Here is a 25,274-nt window from a genome sequence, read left to right on the forward strand (position 1 = left end):
ATACTGGGACCATTTTGACTGAGGTACCGCACGTGGGGAACAGTTTGTGTGGTGTGTAGAGCTACAGAACTGACGCAGTTGCCTCCCAAACATCAGTTCTGCTGGGAAATTCAGGGGGAAGAAATTAAAATGGAGACAGAGTTGGATATGCCAGGGTATGGCATTGTAAGATGTATATGAGAAGTTAAAACAAAACAGCTTTTTTCCACCTTTTGTGCCAGTTCTGGGGCTTGAACTCAGGGTCCACTTGCGCACAGTCCCTAAGCATTTTCACTCAATTCTGGCCTTCTACTACTTGAGCCACAGCTCCACTTCTAGTTTTTTTGTTTTGTTTTGTTGTTTTGGGTAGTTAATTGGAGATAAGAGTCTCATGGACTTTCTTGCATGGGCTGGCTTTGAATTAGTCTTCAGATCTCAGCCTCCTGAGTAGGTAAGGTTACAGGCATGAGCCAGTGGTGTCCAGCAAAATAGATGGCCTTTTGATCCCTTATTCCAGTTTTCCCAGCTAAAAGGATATTTCTGGGGACTTATTTTGAGAAGAAGACGGGCTGCATGAGCTCTACCTAATTCTTTTTTGGGGAAGGATCCGTGGATTTGTAGCTTGGCCTCCACCATCCATTTCCAGGTGATGCACCTGCATCTTAGGGGTAGCATGGGGCTGGGTGGCATAGTCACCCTGAGAATATGCCTGCCCTGGCAGATTTCCTTCTCTGTCTCTCTTCTCCAGATGGGACACCTACAAAGGTGACTACCTGCTTCTGTCTCTTTGGCATGGGCCACACCCCTTTGGGGCTCTGACCTGGCTGCTTCTGGGACAAGCCCTTTCTCAGGGTTATTCCAGCGCTGGCTGGGGTCCCTGTCCCATGGCCTTGGACAGGGACTTGCTGCCTTTGCCCTTCCTACATCTTGTCACCTTTCCTCACCGTTTGTTCTCATAAAGGCGTGCTCCCTGGGTTGTCTTTTGAAATCAGAGCAAAATAAGCCTGTGAATGACACTGCGGGCACCCATCCCTGTAAGGGCCTAACTCTCCCACAAGGGAAGACGCGTGGCTAGAACCTGTGATAGATAGAACCCAACTGCCCTGCTGCAGTGCACCATGGGAGGATGGAGGAGAAAACCTGAACTGGGGCCTTGGCCCAGGGACAGGGAAGACAAGTTTAATTTGTCACATTCTAAGGAAGGCGTGTGTGTATGTGTGCGCGCGCATGCATGTTCTTTTATTTTTATTTTTTGTTGCAGCACTGGGGCCCAAACTCAGGGCCTCACACTCACTTGGCTTTTTTTTTTTTTTCCTTAAAGAATGGTGCCCTATCACCTGAGCCAATTCCCTACTTCCAGCTTTTTTGTTGGTAAGTGGGAATAAGATTCTCACAGATTTCTCTGCCCTGGCTGGCTCCCAGCTGTGATCCTCCCCTCTCAGCCCACACCACCTTTTAATTGTTGGTAATGCTGGCTCCGGGTGTGGAACTGGGTTCCAATGCTGAGGTGGGAGTAAGGAAGATTATCTCCTACGAGTCTTAATCTGATGCTATCCAGTCTTACTTTCGCGACCTACATCATGCCAATTCCAAGCATGGCTGTCTGGTTCCCCCAGTGTGTGTGCCATGGCCCAGGTGGATGGTGAAATCTTACTGTGGCATAGTTGGAACCTAAGTCCAACAACTTGCCAGGGTGCCAGAAACCAGAACCATAAAAAGCTCTGCTTTTCTGGGAGCTGCCATCCCACACTGGGCTTTTGTGCTCTGTGTTCTCAGAGGATGCATGAGACTCAAGGTCCACTCACACTGAGAGAAAGGAGCCAAGAAGACAAACGCCATTATGAGAATTCCTCTGGTTTTGCCTGTTCCCATTGCTTACATTTTTTTAAGTGGGGTGATGGGAAGTTTGTAGGAATCAAGAAGGCTGTCTTGTTCCTAGAAAAGAGGAAAGTTAGATTGCAGAGTTCTCCCAGGTGGGAGTTAGCCCAGTGCCACTGCACTGTTAGCCGGACTTGGGAAAGGTGGACTCTCCTGAAATCAGCCCTGTGGCCTCCCCCAGGAGCCACAGCTCAGTTCCTCTGTGATCCAAGTACAAGAGCCACAGCAGGGCATTGCTCTAGGATGGTGGCTGTCGCTGATCTTGCAGCCACTTCATTTCATGAGTAATTCTTTCTATCACTACTGTGCCTCTCGGAAACTGTGGGTACAAGGATGGCAAATCCGTTGGGTGCCAAGGAGTCCAGCTCTTGGGACGGCACCTGGGCAGTCCCCAAATGGTTACAGAGCCAAGGAATGGGATTCCTTCACCATGTTCACAGACCTGCCCGGCCTGGGGGGCTGGCACCTGTGTTCAGCCGAGCTGCCCACTACAGTCCAGTGGCTCTGCCTGCTTTCTTGGGGTTCGGATGGAGTTGGGGTGTGGCCAAGTCAGTGTGCTCTGGGTGGCGGTGGGCTAAGTGCTGTCACTCAGAACCCCGCCTTGGGCATAAGGCTCTGCCCTCACAGTCTTAAAATCCCTGGTTGTTTTTCCAGAAAGAAGCTCTGGGTTCTCCTTTGACCAGGTCCCATAGCCAGTCCTTCTCTGAGTCTAGCATCTGTTGAGTGTTCACGCGAAACAGTGCGGGAGCCACGGTCCCCCTGTCCAAACTCTGCATGGCTTTGCAAAAGCTGGCCCGCAGGACGGGGCGGCCGATGGAGGAGCGAGCCATGGTCCCCAGAAGCTCTAGGTCGGTGGTACGGGCAGCCAGCATGGCACTGGTGCCCTGCAGGACGGAAAGGTTGATCTGCGGCTGCTCAGCCTTGCAGTGCTTAGAGGCCCGTTGTATAGCATTGTCCCCCTCGGCACACACTGTCCTGTGCCCCCGACCCGGGTGCCCAGAGAGGAGCGAGGAGCGTGTGCTCACAGCCAGTGACAGCCAATCGGGAGGCCCGGCGCATCCCTCATCCACCACAGCATATGCCCCTTCCTTTCTGTCATGCTTTTTCCAGTTTGTGGTGAAATCATCCTCACGTCCCTGATGTCTGGCCAAATGATGAACTTGCCACCTAATCTCCCTCAGACTTGGCCTCCAGAACAAGAGTGTGTGATGGGCCTCTCTGAGCTTTTAGTCATTTCCCGACATTTCAAGGTGCCGCAGTCCGATCTTGACGGGGCTTGAAATAAGAGGACTCTTTTTGTCCCTGTAGCTGTTGTGGATGAAAGGTTTTAGATCCATGCTATTCATTCTTTTTCTTTCCTTTTTGTATTTTGGCTTTCTGATTGAAGACATGAATAAAAATATATATTTAAAATTTTCCATCGAGAGCATCAAGTTTATATTCAGAGATAATAACTTTGTGTATGTACGTGTATGCATATATATGTGTATTTGTGTATGTATTTGTGTGTGTGTGTGTGTGTGTGTGTTCACAGTTAAGAGTGTCCCATGAGCCACACTTCTAGTCTTGCTGTGTTAACTGCAGATCGAATCTTATAGAATTTTCTGCCCAGAGCTCAGATCTCAGCTAGGGTTATAGGCATGATTCATTTTCCGTCTCTATGACTTTGCCTTTTGTAAGTATTACATGTCATTGGAGTCACTCAGGGTGGGGTCTTGGCCTCTGGCCTCACACATTTGGGATGATACACCTCAGATCCTCACTCCGCATGGCTCCGCGATTGGTTTCCCCACAGTGATAAGCTGAGGATACTCTTCATCCCATCTTATTCATTCATTCATTCATTCGCCAGATGATGCATGTTTGGACTTGTTCAGCTTGTTCACACATACACACGTGTGTGTGTGTGTGAGAGTGTGTGTGTGTGTGTGTGCATGTGTCCATACTAAGGGGCCAGAGCAGTGTCCATTGGCTTTTTCACTCAAGGCTGGTGCTCTACAATTGAGTCATAGCTCTACTTCTGGCTGTTTGCTGTTTGGTAGTTAATTGGAGATAAGACTCGGATGGACTTTTTTGTCTGGGCTGACTTTGAACCAGGATCTTTTTTTTTTTTTTTTTCCAGTCCCGAGGCTTGAAATTGGGGCCTGGCACTGTCCCTGAGTTTCTTTGGCTCAAGGCTAACACTCTACATTTGGAGCCACAGTGCCATTTCCAGCTTTTTCTGTTTATGTGGTACTGAAGAGTCAAACCCAGGGTTTCATGCATGCTAGGCGAGCACTCTACCATGAGCCACTTTCCCAGTCGAGCCAGGTTCTTCTGATCTCAGCGTCCTGAGTAGCTAGGATTGCAGATGTGAGCCACTGGAGCCTCACTCACCTACTTTTTGTTTGGCTAATTTTTATTCCTGATCCAAAGTACACATTAGAAACAAGTCTCTGTTTTTCTTGCCATTTGACCTCCGAACTGCTCTTCTTTTTAGCAGGCAAACACGTTTCTAATACAGAGAGGAGAGGAGGCTCTGTCTGCCTACCCAGGGCTGCGGTTGCCAACTCTGAGAAAGTACAAGGGATATTTTGAACTTGACGGGAAGACGGAAGGCCCACGTTCCCCGTGGCTGACGCCGTTCCCAGGCAGCGCGTGTTGCTGCTAATGAACCCACTCCTCTTCCCGCAATTATTTATCTCCCCACTGATTTCATTAGCTAAATGAAGCTCTTGGCAAGTCACCAAATCCGGTCCACAAACTGTTTTTCTGGGCGTCCGCTGTGTGGGCTGCTGGGGCAGGAAGGGAGCCGATGGCTACTGCCACCTGCTACCCACTGCTCAGGGCAGACTCCAGACAGGACCGGGCGCTACCCTGGGAAGTGATTCCAGCCAAGTGCTGTTTTGCTCACATGTTTAAGTCCTGGCTTTTATCCACATTGAACCCAGTGAGTCAGCATCAGCAAGCACAAGTGTCTGAAGGCCCCGGAGGAGCCCTCTGCGTGTGCTCAGCTTATCCTTCTTGGGAGCTTTCCCAGGGCTCTTTGAGAAGTCTGTGGAGCTTAGGGCCTCGGCCTGTGCCCAGCCTTTGCCCTCCAGGCGGCGGTGCTTGGGGTCAAAGCCGGGTTTTTGAGATCCATCCATGTTGTGGTATGCTGCTCAGCCTCTTTCATGACTGACTAATATTCCATTTGATGACGTACCACACTGTGTTTAGGCAGTCATCAGTAGAGGGACATTTAGACTGTTTTCATCTTTTTTTTTTTTTTGGTTGGGCTGTTTTCATGGCAATGATGCCATGATGGACGGAGAAGTTTTCGTGTGGCGCCGTTCCGTGTTTCTGGAGTAGTTAGCTAGGAGTGGAGGTTGGCTCAGCTGGAAACTCAGACATCTGAAGAATGAGCCTGCTGTTTTTTGCTCACCCCTCCACTCCTCCACGCCCCCATCTTCTCTGAGGCAAACCAGCCTCTTTATCCTTCAGACCTGTGTCTACTTCTAGAATCAACAAGGAAGAACGTTGTGAGGTGCCCAGGGGACGAGTCGGACCTGTGCCCGCGATAGGCGAGGGACTGTGCAGTTTACCTGAGGTTGGCCCTGGGTGTCTTTGGTAGCAAGGGCTGTCAGGTGGCGTCTGCGCCCTCCTCCACACGCCTGAAGTGCACGCGCGTGTGCCAGCTGTACCATCCTGCTGCTCGCGGCTAGGCGATGGCACTGGCTTCGCGGGGCCCACACGCTGTGTTTCCAGACATTCTGCTCTGCTGCAGTTTGTTTTCATGAACATGAGGAGGCCGCCAGCGTGGTTGGCTGGGGCCTGTAATCCCAGCTACTGGGGAGGCCAAGCCAAGATCCCAGGCTCCCAGTGAGAAGCCAGCCGAGGCCCAGGAGACTGTGTTGGCCAGTCCCGAGAGACAAGTCTGAGACACTCCTCTCCAACGATCAGCATCAGCCTCCGGAGGAGCAAGGGTCACAGGCCTGAGCCGCCTGAACTTCCAGTTGGAAAAGCAGTTGTGTTGAGTTTGCCAGGAGAATACACGGCACCCCCACCCAACACACACACACACACACACACACACACACACACACACACGTAATGGCAAGGAGCCCAGGGCTTAGTCCGTGCCCCTGTTGTGCTTGCTGGGGTGGGAAAATTCATTGGTTAGTAGAGAGCATGAATTATTAGATCATCCAGAGATGAATCAGTCGTTGTAGGGCATTTGTCTATTCTATAAGCCGACAGGGTCCCTCCAAGACTGGATGTCTTACTTCGTAAGCACTCAGTTTATTGGGCATAGTGCTTAACCACTTAGACCCTAGAGAATTGGAGGTGTAATGCAATGGCATATATAAAGCTAAACTTAAATGTTGTTTTTTTTTGTTTGTTTGTTTTGGCTGATCATGGGGCTTGAACTCTGGGTCTGGGCGCTGTCCCTCAGCTCTTCAGCTCAAGGCTAGTGCTCTACCACTTGAGCCACAGCACCAATTCCAGTTTTCTGAGTGGTTTATTGGAGATAAGAGTCTCACAGACTTTCGTATGTGGGCTGACTTTGAGCCATGATCCTCAGATCTCAGCCTCCTGAGTAGCTAGGATGACAGGCGTGAGCCACTGGCGCCTAGCTTAAAGGTGAATTTATGAATGTTTAACTTGGCAAGTGGGTAGTTTTGAAAATACACAACTTCATGAATGACTAGACTTATGCATAGATGAGTGAATATATACTTGAAGTATATGGGTTCTACATAGGCATTATAAACCACCGCTGCTTCTTGAAACACCTTAGATTCCTGAGTAAAAGATGGGCAAGAGAAGATAGGAGACACAGGCCCTGCTTCGTGGTGTTCACAGTGGTGTGGGGGTGGGTGGGTGGGGCTTGAAATCAGGGACTCAGCATTATCCCTTAGTTTTTCCCACTGAAGGCTGGTTCTGTACCACTTGAGCTACACATCCACTTCCAGCTTTTTGCTGATTAATTGGAGATAAGTATCATAGGCTTTCCTGTCTGGTCTGGCTTTGAAGCTTGATCCTCAGATCTCAGCCTTCTGAAATGGCAGGATTGCAGGTGGAAGCCAGCGCCCAGCCGCTTCATGTTTTTATCGCTGCTGGTATTAATGAAACATTTCGAGGAACAGCTAGTCTACAATGACTTGCAAAGCATCTTTGAGCTCTGAGTGCTTCGAAGTTCTTGTGGCTGTATTTCAGAGCTCTCTAGAAACACTGATACTGTAAGTCAGCTTATTTTGGGCACTCACAGACAGCGATTCTGTCTTCCATAAATGATTCATGTCAGGAAAGCATTAGAGTACATTCGTTTTCTAGTAAGTCTTGCTTTAGATCCATTATGCTTCACCAGTTGGGGAAATTGCCTAGGTTCATTTCCCTGTATGAAAATCAAAGTAAAAAAGGAAGATTTTAAAAAGTAGCCACATTGATCTCCCACTGTTCCCACTCCCAGCCCCAGAAAGTGAAGACTGGCAACGGCTGGTCTCCAAGGACCTCAGGTCAAGGGCAGGTCAGCAGCAGGGATGGGACAGAGAAGAGTCCTGGTGCTGGCGGTGGAGTCGGAAAGGCAAGGTCACTCGCTTCCCCAGACTTCCTTCACAAGTCAGAGCCTCCTTGTCCGCCCCTCTGAGGATGAGTCTGGGATCCGGGGGCCCCTCCAGGCTCTGCTCCTGGATGAAGGCCTCACTTCCATCCTCAGCCTCACAGTGGGGACAAGACCAGAGCCCACCAGCCAAACTCAGCGTCCTGACCAGAAATATTAACCTTCCTTCCCTCCCTCCCTCCCTCCCTCCCTCCCTCCCTCCCTTCCTTCCTTCCTTCCTTCCTTCCTTCCTTCGTTTCTCTCCCTTTCCCTCTCCCTCCCCCCCCCCTCCTCTGGGTACTGGGACTTGAACTCAGTGCCTGAACTCTGTCCCCTAATGTTTTTACTCAAGACTAGTACAGTTAGAGCCACAGTTCCACCTCTGGCTTTTGGCTAGTTACTTGGAGATAAGAGTCTCAGCCTGGCCTGGAATTCTGAGTCTTAGATCTCAGCCTCCTGGGCCATGTACATCCAGCTGGCTTCTGGAGTCACAGCTGCTGGGCTTCCCAGGAGACTTTCACCCTGCGGCACTGCAGTGCGATCAGTTCCGGGTCGGTGCAGTGCTTCCTGGAGAGCTTGAGAGGGAGGCCCCCCGTTTGTGGGAGCTTCTTGGGCTTCGTCGTTGCCCACCCCCAAGCCGCCGGCTTCCACTTCATGTCTTATCTGTGCCTCAGGCCGCCCCTGCGGGGCTGCAGTTCGGGCCTGCCCACTTGTCTGTAGCTTTGAGGCTGGCCATGTGCTCCAGGACTGCCTGTCTGTGCAGGGCAGTCCTGAGGGGGGGTGAGCCCATGTGGCAGCTGGGCTAAGCCAGCACTGATGTGTGATCTCAGCTTCGAGAGATAAAAGATGTCTTTATGTTTCTCTCGGGTGGGCTGTCCCTGGGGGCTCAGGACTATTATCCCTCACAGGAGTCTTGCCCTGTCCATCACAGAGCTAGCTTACAGACCCCAGATACCAGAAAAGGAGAAGGTTAGGGTTGAACTCTCCTCTGCCCAAAGGAATTAAAGATGGAAACACTAGGCTGGGCATTAGCGTCTCACACCTGTTAATACTAGCTACTCAGGAGGCTGAGGTCTAAGGAAAGTCTCTGAGACTCTCTAGTTCACCAACAAAAAGCCAGAAGTAGAGGCATGGCTCAAGTAGTAGAGCTTTAACCTTGAGGGAAAAAGCCAAGTGAGAGCTCAAGGCCCTGAGTTCAAGCCCCAGTACCAGCACAAGTGTGTGTATACACACATATATACACCCACTCTCTCTCTCTCTCTCTCTCTCACACACACACACACACACACACTAAATGATAAAATACATTGACAAAAGCCTCCAGCAATTTGAGGCTTGGGCTCTGTTTTGGTCATGGCCAGCAGAATAGGAGTTGGTGTGTGGAGTGCACGGTGCCAGCCGTGACGCTCTTCCCCTGCCTGCTTCCGTAGCTCCAGAGCTGGGCCGCAAGCCACGTCCCCAGCTCGGACACACTCAGAGCGGTGTGGAAACTTGCTGGTGCTCAGCCCTGACTTGATGGGCTGTGACTGAACTGGCAGTCCACGCCACGTGGTCGTAGTCACCATGACAGAGATCACAGCCACCACTTCAGTTCAGCACCCTGGTTCCCTTCCTTGTCAGAAACAGTTTGATGATGAATTGGAATTCTCTGGAATAGAAATGAGTGGATTGTTTACCCACTTGGAAAATTAATTTTCCTTATTTCATTTCAGTTTTTGGCTTCATGGTATTGTTTAAAATTTTTTTCTTGGTAACTTCCATCGACTGAACATACTTTGAAAATATGCTTTTCTCAGGAGGCTAAGATCTGAGGATTGCAGCTCAAAGCCAGCTCGGGCAGAAGAGTCTGTAAGACTCTTGTCTCTAATTAACCTCTCCAAAGCCAGAGGTAGAGCCATGGATCAATGGTAGCAAAACAACCTTGAGCAATAAAGCTAAGGGACAGCACTCAGGCCCTGAGTATGCCCTTGTACTGGCGCGCACACACACACACACACACACACACACACACACCACACTCTTCCACTCAGCATCTTGTAAAAGAGCTGATAGACAGGCTCTTGCTTGTTGGACAGGAGCTGGGCCAGCTGTCCCCCTCTGGCTAGCCACGAACACTGGTCAGCCGTCACCCTCCACCCAATGCTCAGTGGGGGAGCTGGGGCTCACTATTAGGAGGCAGTGGGGTGTTCTACCCAGAAGCAGGACTGCAGAGGGCAGTAGCTTCAGCAACTTGCCTTCCAAAATGGAACCATATCCTTCTGAACTAGAGGTATCCACTGAAGTATGGATGGTTCCATGAGGTCTCCAGTCCCCGGGAAAGTCTCACTCTAGGAACTCTGTAGAGGTTGACAGCGTGAGACCTGGTCCAGTCTCAGCTCCATCTCCACACTATGTAACCTTTGTACTTTACCTGTCCAACTAAACCGGAATTTCTTTATCTATACCTTGGGAAAGGCTATACCTCCCACAGCAGGGTGTGTGTGTGTGTGTGTGTGTGTGTGTGTGTGTGTGTGTGTGTGTGTGTGATAATTAGTGAGATAAAGTGTGTCAAAGATTTACTATACTAATCCTGCCCTGACCTCTCTTCTATAAGCCTTTGACAGTTAACTGGAAATACTTTTATCGTATGGGAACTACAAAAGCCTTAGAGAGATTATAACTTCATGTGTCTCTGTCTGTGTATTTTTCTCATCACAGGAAAAGTTGTCTTGATTCTCCATTTTTCTGAGTCTTCATTTCTTTGAATATAAAATCTCCTAAGAACGTTTCCCCCGCTTTGGAGCTACCCAGAACCAAAGCTGAAATGTAAATTTAGAAGCACCAATTTTCTTTGACTCTAATTTGTGTGTGTGAGTGTGAGTGTGTGTGTGTGTGTATGTGTGTGTGTGTGTGCTGGTCCTGGGATTTGAGCTTAAGGTGTTGTATTTTTTTCAAGGTTGGTGCTATACCACTTGAGCCACACCTCCCCTTTCCACTTTTTGCTGGTTGAAGATAAGAGTCTTTGGGATTTGTCTGCCTAGGGTGACTTTGAACCTCAGATCTCAGCCTCTGAGTAGCTAGGATGACAGGCGTGAGCCATTCAGTGCTTGGCTAGTGCTCTAGTTAGATTTTGAGGAAGGGCTACAGGCTGTGTTCATTGTCAGATGTGGTGAGCAAAGTCCGGCGTGATTTATGGCTTCTTTGACATTTGGTTTGTTTTAATGGACATCATGTACTACCCAGAGATCTTGGACAGAATTCTGCTCTATAAAATTTTAAACTAAGCTAATTTTACATAGGCTTCTGCTAAACCATTAAACTATGATGATTTTTTAATTGAGGAAAATTTGAGTTCGAGATGTTTCTGGAGACAGTTAAATTCAGTCTAGAATACTTACCTTCTGGTTTAGTTTTGGGCCTCAGGCCAAGGAATCCAAAAACTAAACTTAGCCTGTTGTCAAGGCTAGGAGCTCAGTGACCAGTTCAGGGGCGCACAGGTTCCTTGCTGTTTTCCTGGAGACTTGGGTTACATTCATCAAGGATCTAAATGTCCAAAGTTCAGAAAGCTACCTTATTCATGACTTCCAGAACGGTAGCCCTGTCTTTCCTCTGGAATGCTCTTGTCTCTTGTCCTCTGTCCTGGAGACCAAAGACGCTGCTCCAGAAACAGAATTTTCCAGAATACCCCCACTTGGGCTGCTGCGGTCTTGGTCAGTCCCCACCTGTGCTCTTTCGTTCGCTTACCTGGCTGACCTGGACCTCCTTGAGGAGCCTCTTGCAGGTGGGTGGGGGGACTTTGGAAAGGATGTCGAAGCTCACCGAGTTCAATTCTTCCTAAGAGGAAGATGCTTAAGTGGTTGTCTGGGGCCAGTGCTGGGTCCCAGATGGGCTGACTCGCTTCAGTGTGGTATAATGCATGTGGGTAACACGTGTGATGTGTGCGCCCTCTGGGCATATGTGTTTATGTGTGTGTGTGTGTGTACATGTGTGTACATGTACATAAAGGTTACTGCTATTGATGTTTTGATTAGGCCTTTGGCTTACTTTCTATACATTTTTTGTGGGCCAGTTCCGGGACTTGAACTCAGGACCTGAGCTCTGTCTCTTAGCTTTTTCACTCAAGGCTGGTGCTCCATCCCTTGAGCTACCTCTCCACTTATGGCTTTTTGGTGGTTAATTGGAGATCCCAATCTCAGGGTTTCTAGCCTTGGCTGGCTTTGAACTTAAATCCTCAGATCTTACCTGTCTGAGTAGCTAGGATTGCAGGCGTGAGCCACCTTGCCTGGCTCTGTCTCTCTATACTTGATTTTAAACTTGAGATTATGGTTCATTTAATGAAAATATTTATTTGTTTATTTACTTTTTAACTAGAAGCCTGTTATACTCTCACTTCCCCCATTATGTTGGGTAATTCTCCCCAATTCACTTTTTTATTTCCTTATTTCAGGAAAAGAAGTTGGGTCTCCTGTTTTGGTGTTTATGCCCAGTAGTTGTTAAATAGTTGTATATACAGAGACTCTCCTAAAAGCAAAATTGAGTCCTGGAAATGGATTTTGCAGGATCAAGTGGTATGAAGATCTGTCAACTCCTGTTGGGTGTGTCAGATTGCTTACTAATTCGATGGTCAGGATTTGCACTCAGCATGACGCCCTGTGTCCCAGCTGAGAATTATCAACACATTCGACCAGCCAACCTACCTTGGAATGTCAAATTGGTAGAAGAGAATTAGCATTCCTTTGAAGTCTTTGTGAGCTCTTTTGGATTTTGAAGTTGAAAGAGTCTCAATAATATATATCCAGATTTTAATGATGATGTGAAGTTGACATGAATATTATTTTGATGATTCTTTGATTTCTTTAGAAGAAAGTTCTTATTTTTCCTACAACCTCTATGTGATTAAGTTCTACAGTATCAATTATGAATAAGCCAGTCTTGAAAAAACAAGCTGTTGAGAAAGTTAACCCTACTTAGGCTCAGCCTTCTCCTACCCCTACCCCAATATAACTGAAACTCATGCTTATTTAGCTTTTTTAGCTCAAAGTTGGCACTCTACCAATTGAGCCATACCTCCACATCTGGCTTTTTGCTGGTTAATTGGAGATAAGAGTCAACTTTATCTGCCCATACTGGCTTTGAATCATTAGCCTCAGACCTCAGTCTCCTGAGTAGCTAGGATTATACGGATGAGCCACCAGTGCCCAGCCCTCATGCAGAACATCGAATAAGGCAGGATATGTAGGTCTTCACTAAGGTTCTCTTACTGGATGCCTAACGCCACACCTTAAGCTGACAGCCTTGGGTGTCTCTTCAGAGGAGGGTGCACGCAGAGTTCTCTTGGGTAGATTGTGCATCTGCTTTAATCTGCCTGCATATGGTACCATCTGCTTTACCAAACCTGCTTTACCTGAGAGTCTACAGGCAAAGCCTCCATGGGTGTGTGTGTGTGTGTGTGTGTGTGTGTGTGTGCTCGCGCACGCACATAGAGTTCCCTATTAGAAATGCTACCCAAGGAATCCATGTGTGAGGGCACACTGCCAGCTTGCACTTAAACATGAGGCTGAGATCTGGGGACTGTGATTCAAAGCCAGCCTGGGCAGAATGGCCTGTGAGGAAAAAAATGGTACCGGTTAACCAGCAAAAAGCCAGGCATGGAGCTGTGGCTCCAGTGGAAGAGCGCTAGCCTTGAATGAAAAAGCCAAGGGACAGCGCCGGGCCCTGACTTCAGGCCCGAGTACCAGCACAGAAAACAAAGTGACCTGGGTGAAGTAAAACCAAAGTTGGTTCACGGCTCGTTAGCTTTCCCAGAAATTCCAGAGCAACATTACCTTAAACACCCAGCTTGGCTCTCTTATTTTCTTGCAAATGAGAGAAAGTTGCAGCATGCCTCTGCTGCTCCCGCTGTAGGCCCAGTGTTTCCCTGTTACCTGCCCCACCCTCAGCCTTCTGCTGGTGTTTCTGCTTTCCCACTGAGGAAGTGAAGCAACTCGCTGAGCTGCTGGGGCGGGCCTGAGTTTGGGGCCTGAGCTGCAGGCCCACAGTGATGGCCCACAGTGCCTGGCACTCTTCCCCTGTGCTACGTGTGGGGCGGGCTTCTTGGTAATCACGTTCCTTCACACATTCTGGAATTTTCTTTTTTAAAATGTATTTATTCATTTTTAAAATTGTGAATATACCGTACAGAGGGGTTACAAATACATAAGCAAGATAATGAGTACATTTCTTATCAAGCATTGTTGCCTCCTCCTTTGTTTCCCCTTCCCATCCCTTCCCATCTCTCCCCTACCCCCCAGCGCCAAAGTTGTAAAGTTCATTTTTCGACATAAGGTCTTGTACATCTCCTTGTTGCAATGGGTCCACCTGCTGACTAGCGGATGATCGATTCCCTGTCTGTCCACTTTAAAGGACATTTCTCTCTTGAACCCTTTCTTATCGTGTTAGCCAGCAGCATAATTTTCTCCTTCAGAAACGTGCAAGGGTGTCCACTCACAGGCCATGCTGGTCCTGGACCACACCTCAGGTCCTGGAGACCAACACAGGGCATAGCTGCTTCTGTCCCCACCGGGGTCAGAGTCGCTCTTCCCATAGAAAAAAGCACAGAGAAGAAATAAGTCAACCAAGGACCCTGGGCTCATACCTACCATCCAACTTAGGAGGCCGAGCTCTGAAAGATCACATTCTGGCCCTGCCAGAAAAGTCTCCTCAGTTCCATCTGTAAAATTAACCACAAAAAGCAGGACTGAAGATATGGCTTAAGTGGTAGCGTGCCAGTTGAGCAAGCTTAGGCTTTGAGTTCAAGCCCTAGTATTGCCAAGAGAAATAGCGTGTCATAAGAGAAAATAAATAAGTCATAATACTTCCACCACAACTTAGTCACTATTAATAGATATCTATGAATCGATGGATAGAGGTAGATGTGAATGATTTATAGGGATGTATATGTGTGCATACATATTCAAATGATTTTTCACTCTGTATATTTTAATTTCCCCCAATAGGAGTGACAGTTCCTTTTTTTTTTTTTTCAAACAGCTAGAACTGATTTAACACAGATAAACAGCCAACAGTTTTTCAGTGTGCTCTGGAGGATTATTAAACTATGTCAAATGATTAAATTCAAAATCTGCTAAATTACCTGTAGCCTGGGAAATAAAAGCAAAGTAAGCAACAATCAAATTTGGAGTAAGTTACTCTCCTCCAGTCTATTATGAGTCTCGGTGACAGCGTCTTTTTGTCTGTGTTCAGTACGTGCAATCCTTTTCAGATGATGTATATGTTAAGCTTGTGCCTTAGAATCTGCTTTCTGGAAAATTCAGATAATGTATCCGGACTGGCTATTCTGGCATTTTCCTCTTCTCTCTGATATCTCTTAAAGATGTTTTTATATTTCAACAATCCTCCTCCTCTTTTCTGTCCTGGGCCTTAAGCCCCACATGAGGGGCGGGGGGAGTTCCTGGCAGGATTTGAGACCCTGTAGATGGGCCGAGGGGACTGTCAATTTGGGGGGGGGGGAGTGTCACTTCAGTGTTCATTGCTGTGCAGACTACTTCTCCATCCCTCTCCCCTCCCTTTCCCCCTTCCCATCTTTTCTCTCTCCCCTCCCCCTCTCCTTTTTCTCCCCTCTCCCCCTTCTCTCCTTGCTTTTTTTTTGGGGGGGAGGTCCGGTCATGGGCCTGAACTCTGGGCCTGGGCGCTGTCCCTCAGCTCTTCAGCTCAAGGCTAGCGCTCTACCACTTGAGCCACAGCGCCACTTCCGGCTTTTTTCTTTTTGCTTATGTGGTGCTGAGGAATTGAACCCAGGGCCTCAGGCATGCAAGGCAAGCGCTCTACCACTGAGCCACCTTCCCAGCCCCTCTCCTTGCTTTTGTTGTAAACTCAGGGCCTCATTTTCTCCCTTAGCTCTTTCTGCTCAAGGCTAATGCTCTACTACTTGACCCACACTGCTGCACTACTGCTTAATTGACAAGAAGAGACTCAAGGACTTTTCTGCCTGGACTGGTTTCAAACTGAGATCCTCAGATCTCAGCCTCTCGAATAGGTAGACTTTCAGGCAAGTGCGTGGCATTTCCTTTCATTTTATAATGTTCCAAACAAGCAAAAGGCAGTATAACTTCAGATTTTCCCAGCAACTGAGTCCTTCATTGTTGCCTGGATGATAGGAAATAGCTTAAGATCTTTCTTAGAAAGATGCAGAGTCGCTTCCTGACGGTTGAGTTACAGATGCCCTGAGTTGTTGCTGTGAATATCAGAAGTTGTGGTGCCCTTGTCTCAAATATTATACATCACTGCTGCTTCTTCCTAGAATGTTCTAGGTCCTTCAAAGCTGTGAGGAAATAGTCAAAGCATTTAAAAATGTTTTCTCTCTGGCTATGCTCATCACTGCTTAGATATTTAAATCACGTTTTCTCTCAGCCTGATACTAAACTGCTACATTAGAGAAGAAAGCACTCCTTTATTCGAGAGAGAAAACAGCTCCCTCTAACTTCTAAAATACATCACCTATTTATCCATGGGACACCTCTCCCCTCCAGATAATGTAACCTTATCTCTCTTCGTGATTATTTCACAAACTCAGCACTTTTATTTTATTTGGGGGGGGGGAAGGTGGGTGCACGCTGGTCCTGGGGCTTGAATCTGAGCCTGGGCGTTGTCTCTGAGCCTCGTTATGCTCAAGGTTAGTGTTCTACTGCTTGAGCCACAGTGCCACTTCTGGCTTTTTCTGAGTAGTTTGTTGGAGTTAAAAGTCTCTTATGTGTGACTTTACTGCTGGGCTTGGCTTCAAACCTCCATCCTCAGATCTCAGCCTCCTGAGCAGCTAGGATGACAGGCCTGAGACACTGTGGCCAGTCAACTCAGCCAACTTTTTTTTTTTTTTTTTTTTTTTACCATGTTCCTTTTTGAATGATTTCCTTAGCCAACTTTGGCGGAGGGGTTGCATATAAATCTGAGGCTCATTCTATTACTCCATTTTCCATGGCTATCACAAGAGGCCTGTAGCTGGAAAATACAGAAAGAAGAGAGGCTTATTTAGTTCTGAACATTTCTTGGTGGTGGCATCTGGGCAGGAGACATCCTGCAGACAAGATCTCAGGAGAATGAAAGGTCACATGGCCAGTTAGGACGCTGAGGAGCCCAGTGTAGCTCCTCTTACGTTTTACTTGAATACTGAAAACTAGTGGAAAAGAGCTTCGCCTGTGGGACCCTGCCTTCCCAGGCCCTGCCTCTTCAAAGGCCCTGCCTTCCCAGCGATGCCTCACTGAGGAAGAGGCTTCCAGAATGTGACTTGGTGGGTAAGGGAAAGAGACTTTCCCCCATCCAGACCCTGGCAACCACAGAATCCAAAAGCAATGCCTTCCTTAGGATTTTGATTAAAAATCGATTATCCCTTTCTCTAGCGCAAAGGTAGAGCCGCACTTCAGAGCCAGGCTCCCCAGTGAACTGCCCCGCCTGACTGCAGCCCCCACCCCACTGGAGGGCAGGGGTGTGAGGAGATGTGTGGGGATTCAACACCCAGGAATGCAGAGCCTCAGGCCTCCTGCCTCTATGGCCTGCCTGTTTGTGATCCCCCCCACACTCAAACATGGCCAATACCATGCTATATCCTGCTGAAGTCCAGCGCTAGCCAGCACTGACCTGAAAGCACAGTGCTCCTTGGAACTTTACAAGGATGTTAATTTTCCTTCATCCTACCCTAAGACACTGTGCTAGAACTTGAGGAAATCCATACCTGCTTCCCTACACATCTGATGACAGCCAACCTCCTTATCTTGCTGTTCAACCAGCAAAGCAAAGGTTGTGTGCAGATCATTGATGGAGGTTTGTTTGTCCCCAGCATCTCAATAAAGAATCAGACCTCCCTGGCCAGATTGTTCTAGAGCTATTGGTAGCTAGTCTGGGGCCGATGAGTCACCACATGAATATTCAAACAGCTGGCGGCTCCCAATGCCAGTCACCCCATTTATGTGGCCGCGGGACTCCAGCACGTGCGCGGCCGCTTCGTGCCAGCTTTGTGCCAGCTTCGTGCCTTTCCCTTAAACTGGCTGTGTCGGAGCCACACCCCGAGCTTCACAGCCTGGAAAGGAGCTGGGAAGCGATGATTCTAGTCCTGTAGGGTTTGGATTTGTGCCACAGAGTGAAGATGCGGCTCAGAGAATGGGGCGTCTCTACTGTGGGAAGCTGGCTGCAGAGAAATCAGGGAGAACTTCCTGGCCGTCCTCCCACTCTCGGGAACAGCACAGGATCGTGGCTCACTGCATGCTCACACACAAACAGGTCTGCTGTGAGTGCCCTCGTAGCTCAGACCTAGGACCCAGGAGTGCACCCCATCTTCTCACTTTGCATACTCCGGGGCCGGGAACTTCACCGTAGGCCACACTGGCTTTCGTTGTTGAAGTAAATTCTGGGCTACACCACAAAGGGCATTACAGTCAGGGAAAACCCCTGCCTCATACCCCAAAGCACGGTTCCTGGATGTGTGTAGGAGTTAGAGATGACCTCCCAGGTCCAGGATCGAGTCAGTGATGCTGGGAACCTTCCACAGGCCACCCAGTTACTCTGAAAACTGAGACAATGTAAGTCATCTCGTGGGATCTGTGAGTCTTGAATGAGATCATGGATGTGAACCTGTTAGCTGATTGTGTAGCTTTGGGGCACTAAAATAAAGACTATAACAAATCTAGGATCTGTGAACGATCGCTGTTAGAAAGTACACCATACAACTTGAGTCTTTCTTGAGGTCTTTGGCAGCGATCTCTGCTTCTTGGAGGAGCAAATGTGTTTATATACCTGCCTTCACCTGTCTTCAAAGGCTGACGCTGCCAGGTGGCAAAATCACGTCAGTATTTCATTTCAGAGCCAGAGACACACAAGACTGTTGAGGCTGCCTGTTCTTTGTGTGCTGAGTTTCTGGTTGCAGAACTCTTCATTAGTTTTGTGTCAGTCCTGGGGCTTAAACTCAGAGTCTTGATGTCTCACTTGGCTTTTTTGCTCAAGACTGGTGCTCTGCCACTGGAGCCACAACTCCACTTTTACCTTTTTGGCGGTTGGTTGGACACAAGAGTCCCACGGACTTGCCTGGCTGGCTTTGAATTGTGATCTCCAGAATAATTAGGATTACAGATGTGAGCCACTAGTGCCCAGCTGGATTTTAGAACTCTTAATGTGTGTGTGTGTGTGTGTGTGTGCGTACACGTGCGTGTGCATGCACACACATGCCTCTGCCTGCCTGTCTGTCAGAAGTTAGTTGTGTACAAATATCTCTGTTGCCTTCGCTGAATCATCCTGTAATGATTAAAACGTAATTGTGCTCCCCGTGTGTGCGGATGGTGTATTGAGTTCTAAGGTGCTGGTGGCAAAGCTGGCAGCCCAGCGGATGGGGCAAGCAAGATGACAGCGGAGGGCACAGATGGGCACTTGTGTGGAAAGTGCCTGGTCTCTGCTTAGCTCGAAGGGGAGGAGCCTCGGAGCGCCTCCCCCTGTAGGCCTTCCATTCCCAATCTTCAGTAAAGGTCCCCACCTCCGAGCATTGTCCTGAGGCTGACCTGATGCCTGACAGGAAGCAAGCACAATCGCAGTGTTCACTAAAATGAGTCAGCCAGTGCGTCCTGAGTTTAATCTCAAGCACAGGTTTCCCTTTCAAGAGCATTTTGCTCAGCTATAAAGCATACCACATTGCTGGGCACTGGTGGCTTGGGCCTGTAATCCTAAGATCTGAGAACTGTGGTTCAATGCCAGCTGAGTAGGAAACTCCGTGATACACTTATTTCCAATTAACCAGGGAAAAGCTGGAAGTAAGCAGTGGCTCAAATGGTAGAGCACTAGCCTTGAACAAAAAAGCCAAGAGATAGCACCTAGGTCCTGAGTTCAAGCCCCAGAACACACACACACACACACACACACACACACACACACACAAAACCTACTGTGTGTTTGCTGAGCTTGAATATTGGTTTGTGTTTTCAGACGCTTTCCTGAGTCCTGGATCTCTCCCTTCTACACATCTCCCCCTGTGGGCGTTGGCTGGTTTTTGGACAGAAGCACCAACACCATGGACCTGGTGGGGCTGCTCAAATCTCAGTTCCTGTGCCACCTGGTCTTCTGCTACGTGTTTATCGCCTCGGGGCTCATCGTGAACACCCTCCAGCTCTTCACCCTCCTCCTCTGGCCCATCAACAAGCAGCTCTTCCGGAAGATCAACTGCAGACTCTCCTACTGCATCTCAAGCCGTAAGACCCCTTGGCGTTGTCTCCGCGGTGGCTCTGGGTGCAGATCGCGAGGCTTTCCTTCTGTCCTTGCCCGCTTTCACTTGAAATGCTCATTCTGTCTTCACTTTCCAAAAAACAAAGTGTTTTTTTTTTTTTTTGAGTAAGAAATGTCAATAAGCCTAAAGTTGAACAGCAAGAAGGGCATACTGCTCAGAAGCCATCAGTGTGAGTGATTTCTTTGTCTTCCTTAGGGAAATAGTATGCAGCCATGCTATTGCTTGTGTGCATACGTGCATGCGTGCATGCGTGCATGGGACTCTGTGTGGGCATATGGAGACAGAATGTGTACATACACACTTCTTTCTGCCATGCTTGGGATGGAATATACGTATATATTTAAAACGAAATAGTAATATACCATATGCTTTTCTTCCTTGCCTTTGATTTTGTTGTTGTTGTTTTGTTTTGTTTTTGCGGTACTGGCTTTTGTACTGTGGACCTCTTGCTTGGTTGAGCAGGTGTCTGCCACACCCTCTCAGCCCTTGACTTTTTAAAAAATTGTATTGTAAAAGTGATGTACAGAGGGGTTACAGTTACATATGTTGGCTTTATTATTTTTTTAAAATAGAGTCTTGTGTTTACCTGGGCCAGGCCACATGATGATCCTTCTGTTTATACTTCCTGAGTAGTTGAATTAACAGGCCCCTATCATCACGTCCTGGCTTTCATTGAATACGATTTTATCAGTCTCTAACTGCTATCTTCTCAATCTCTGTACTTCTGTGTAGTTAGGATTAAAGGCATGAGCTACCACACCTGTCCTATTTCCTTACTTTCTAGCACAACTTTTTATTTTTGAAATAATGGTAGATTCATTTGCAATGGTAAAAATCCATACAGTGAAATCCCTAATACCCTTCAGCCAGTTTCTCCTGGAGGTGACTTCTTGTATAACTGGAGTGGGAAATTCCAACCAGAAAATTGACATGAATACAATCCATTCACCCACTCAACTTCACTTTCATATACACTTATTTGTAAATGTGTGTGCACATGTGTGTACATGCTTATGCTAAGCTGTTGAGACAGCTGTTTTAATTTGACTGTCCTGGGTCTCAACTATTACAAAGATAAATTGGTATACTGGGACATGTAGAGATGTGTTTTCTTGTTGTTGCTGGTGAAGCAACTTAAGCTTCAAGCTGTTCTCAGAAGTAGAAAATGCACAGTAGAAAGTGAGCAGTTTTATCTCTCTCTCTCTCTCTCTCTCTCTCTCTATATATATATACACACACAATGTATGCATGGCTGTAAATATATCAAAATATGGGCTCTCCAAGCTAGCAATTTAAATGTGTTACCTTAGATTATGGTGAGTGCAAAATTATGGATATCTTCTAAAATTCTTTATAACAAGCCACCAAATTTGAATTTGAATTAACACAAACTAAACAGTGATCCAAATGAGTTAGTTACCTTGTGCCTATCCAACTGGTTCTTTATAAATGATTTATTTTATTTATTGGTGATCTTACTATGCAGCCCATGGTGGCTTTGAACTCAAGATCCCCCTGCCCTCACCTTTCTGATTTATACCATGGCCTACCATGCCTGGGCTTATAGCTTCAGCTTTTAATTAACACATAATAGTTTTTCATTCTCCTGGTTGTGGTATGACACTTAGAAACGTGTATGTAACATGTAATTAATGCCAGGCCAGAATAATTGTCATACTCATCTCTCAAACATCTATTACAGAATCATCTCTCTGTAAGCTATCCTGAAAGGCACAGGGATTGTTTTCATAGCTCAAGGGCTGCGCTGTGGAGAGGAGAGGTGGTTTCCCTCTGCAGCTGCGACCTCTGCCCAAACTTCTGCGTCTCGTGCAGCCCCCTTTGCCACGTTCTGATTTTTGCCTCTGCTTTAGGGATCATATCTAAAAAACTTTTGTCCAGAACAAAGTCCTGCAGTATTCCCCTATGTTTCCTTCTAGACATTTCATAGTTTCAGATCTTGTGGTCAGTCCTTTGATCCATTTTGGGTTGAATTTTTTTATCTGCTGCAAAATGGAGTCTAGTTTCTTTCTTCTCCATGGATAGCTCGTTTTTCTAATCCCGTTTATTGAGGGGCCTGGCCTTTCACCCAATGTAGGCCCTTACTGCCTTTGTCAAAATCAGTTTGGCTGTAAATATGTGGGTTTTTAAAAAATATATTTATTTTGTTGTGTATTTACTTCTGGACTCTCTACTCTGTCCTGTTGTTCTGTGTGTTCTATGTGTCTGATTTTATACCAGAACCATGTTGTCTTGATTCCTGGAGCTTGGTGGTCAGTTTTGAAGGTAGATGTTGTAATGTGTGCTCCTTTGCTCAGCCTGGCTTTGGCTATTATGAGTCTGTTGTAGTTCTATAAAATCTTAGAAGTGGGTTTTCTATTTCTGTGAAGGCTGTGACTGGTACTTGATAGAAATTGTGCTGAATCTCCAGATCACCTTGAATAGTATGGGCATTTCAACAACTCCAGTTTTTCCAATCCATAGATACGATATGCCTTTCTTTTGGGGGTAGGGTGTGTATCTTGTCCTTCTCATTTTCTCTTTTCTTTGATGGTGCTGGAGGCCCAACTCGAGCCCTGGGGGCCAGGTAGGCAAGGTCTGTAACATCCATCTTTAACTTTCCCTTTTGTTTTGTTAATGTCTTAATGTTTGCATTATAGCGATCACCCATTTCCTTTATTCCTAGGTATTTTATTTATAGCTATTATGGAAATGCTTTCTTGATGTTTTTCTTAGCAGTTTCAGTACTGCTGTATAAACAGTGGTGCTGATTTTTGTATGTTGGTTTTATATCCTGTATCTTTGTTGAATTTGTTAATCAATTGTAGCAGATTTTTAGTAGAGTCTTTAGGTTTTTCTAGGACTAAAATCATGTCATCTGCAAACATCCTTTCTTGGCTTAAATAGAAGAGAAAAGTGGACATTCTTGTCTTGTTCCTGACTTAGAAAGAAATTCAGCTTCTACCCATCAGTATAATGTTAGCTATAGGTTATCTTTGTACTTTGTGAGACACATTCTATACCTAATGTTGGATTTTATCATATACTTTTCCTGTATCTCCTTTATTCCATCCATGTGGTCTGTGTGTTACATTTGTGGGTTTGCAAATGCTGACCCATCCCTGCACCCCTTATCATTAGTATAGAGTCTTCTAAACCTGCTCTTAGATTTAACTTGTTTGCATTTGTTGAGAACGTTCACAGGGATATTGGTCTGTAGCTTTCTGTCTTGATAGTTTTCCATGTGCGGTCTGATTTTCGGTATCTGAGTAAAGCCGGCCAGCCTCATAAAGTGAATTAGAAAGGAAGGGTTTTCTGTTACAGATTTTTGAGACTAGTTTGAAAAGAAATGGTATTCTTCTTTAAAAGTCTGGCAAAATTCAGTAGTGAAAACCAGACATGGAAATGCATTCCTGTAACCCCAGCGGCTTGCAGGCCTGATGCAGATGCCACTCAGGTACCTGAGATATTGAGATTCGATCTCAGAATCAAAAATGCACATAGAAGGGCTGTGGCTGTGGCTCAAGTGATAGAGAACTTGCTTAGCATGTGTGGGACCATGGGTTCAACCTCCAATATGGAGAGAGACAGACAGGAGACAGACAGACAGAGACATACAGATGGAGACAGACAGAATTGAACCGTGAAGCTATACAGTCTTGGGCTTTTCTTTTTTGTGGTACTTTTATTATTGAATAAGGAATCTCAGCTTATTATTGGTCTATTCAGATTTTCTGCATCCTCATGGTTGAGTTTTGGTAGGTTATATGTACACAGAAGTATAGTCATTTCTTTTGTTTTTCCAAGTTGGCATATATGTGTTCATACGGCTCCCAATGGTCTTTCGTATTCCTGTGGTATCAATTGTAATGTCTTCTTTTTCATTTCTGATGTTATTTATTAAGATCTTCTCTGTTTTGTTTGGTTAGTCTAGCTAAAGTTTGTTGACTTTCATTTCTTTAAAGAAAACCCAACTCTTGTTATTTTAATTTATCTTTAGTGTGGTTTTCAAGTCTCTATGTTGTTTATTTCTGCTGTTATCTTTGTTATTTTCTATTCATTTTAGTTTGACTTGTTCTTGTTTTTTGAGATCTTTGAGTTGAATCATTTGTTTGTTTGAAGTTTCTTTTTGTTTGGATGTAGGAACTTATTTCTATAAACTTGCCACTTTATAGTGATTTTGTTCAATCCAAAGGTTTTGTTTGGTACACAGTGTTTCTGTTTTTGTTTTAAGAAAAATTTAAATGTCCTTTGGTTTCTTCATTGCCACATTGATTATTCAAGAGCATGCCATTTGTTTTCCATGATTTGTACCATTTTTAAAGTTCCACTCATAGATTTCTAGTTGTATTCCATTATCATCAGAGAACGTACGTGATAGGATTCCAGCTTTTTTTAGACTCAGTAAGACTTGTTTTACAGCTTCACGTGTGTCTCTCCTGAGGAATGTTCTATGTGCTGACATCCGCAGCTATTGAATGGATGGTTCTATAAATGTCTCTTTGCTCTATTGGATCTGTAGTGTAGCTTAATTCCGTATTTTTGTTGTCTTTGTTGGGTGCCTTGTTTTGATGATCTGTCTATTGATTAAAGTAGGAAGTTTATATTGAAGACTATTTCTGCTTTCAGATATAGTAGTGTGATTGAGTGCTCCGGAAATGGGGCATATGTATTTACAGTGAAGGTTTCTTCTTTTTTAATTGATCTCTCCATCATTATAGAATGTTATTCTTTGACTTTATATATATACATGCATATATATATATATATATTTATATTGGAAAGATACTATACAGTACATGTGTAAGGTAATGAGAGTATTTCCTATAGAAACCCCTCCTTTGTTTTTCCCCTACTGTCCCTTTCTTTGACTCCTTTTAGTTTTTGACTTAAGTCTACTTTATCTAGTCTAGCCAGCTTAGGGTTGTTATTGTTGTTGTTTGTTTGTTTCTTCAGTTTCTGTTGGCGTGTGTCTTTAACCACACATCTTTTAAAAAAATTCAGCTAATCTAAGTCTTTTAATTGAAGAATTTAGTTGATTTACACTCACAGTTATTGTTGATAAACATAATACATTCTTGTCATTTTGGTAATTCTTTTCCTGGCTGTTTTGTAAACCTTTTTTGTTGTTGTTGGTGTTGTTGGCCCTGGGGCTTGAACTCTGGGCCTGGGTGCTCTCCCTTAGCAGTTCAGCTCAGGGCTAGCACTCTACCACTTGAGCCACAGCACCACTTCCAGTTTTCTGGTGGTTTATTGTAGATAAGAGTTTCACCGACTTTCCTGTCTGGGCTGGCTTTGAACTGTGATCCTCGGATCTCAGCCTCCTGAGTAGCTAGGATTACAGGTGTCAGCTACCCGCCCCGGCCCCTTTGATCCTTTCTTCCTCTCTTATTTATGGTGGTGGCTTGGTGGGTTTCAGCTTTGATAGGGTTTGATTGTCTCTGCTAGTGAGAGATGTGCTTTTGCATGTTTTAATAATGATAGTTTTCACCTTTTGTGTTTGGTGTAAGGTTCCCTTTAGCATGCTTTGTCTGTTAGTGATGAATTCTAGCAGTTTTTGCTTGTTTTTTTTAACTTAATTTCTCTTTGTTTTCTTCTTTTCTTTTCTTTTTTTTTTTTTTTTTT

At 46.1% G+C, this 25,274-nt stretch overlaps 1 protein-coding gene across 1 annotated transcript in view; it reads left to right on the forward strand.

The window, feature by feature from the left end:
- The first annotated feature begins 19,358 nt into the window (after window positions 1-19,358).
- Window positions 19,359-25,274, forward strand: part of Agpat4 (1-acylglycerol-3-phosphate O-acyltransferase 4) — a 62,504-nt gene continuing 56,588 nt past the window's right edge. Inside the window, exon 1 of the mRNA XM_013024543.1 lies at window positions 19,359-19,617. Coding sequence (XP_012879997.1) covers window positions 19,440-19,617 — 178 coding nt within the window. The 5' untranslated portion in view covers window positions 19,359-19,439. The remainder of the gene's footprint in view (window positions 19,618-25,274) is intronic.

Source organism: Dipodomys ordii, unplaced genomic scaffold (genome assembly GCF_000151885.1).
Source record: "Dipodomys ordii isolate 6190 unplaced genomic scaffold, Dord_2.0 Scaffold77, whole genome shotgun sequence".
NCBI classification, from domain to species: Eukaryota; Metazoa; Chordata; class Mammalia; order Rodentia; family Heteromyidae; genus Dipodomys; species Dipodomys ordii.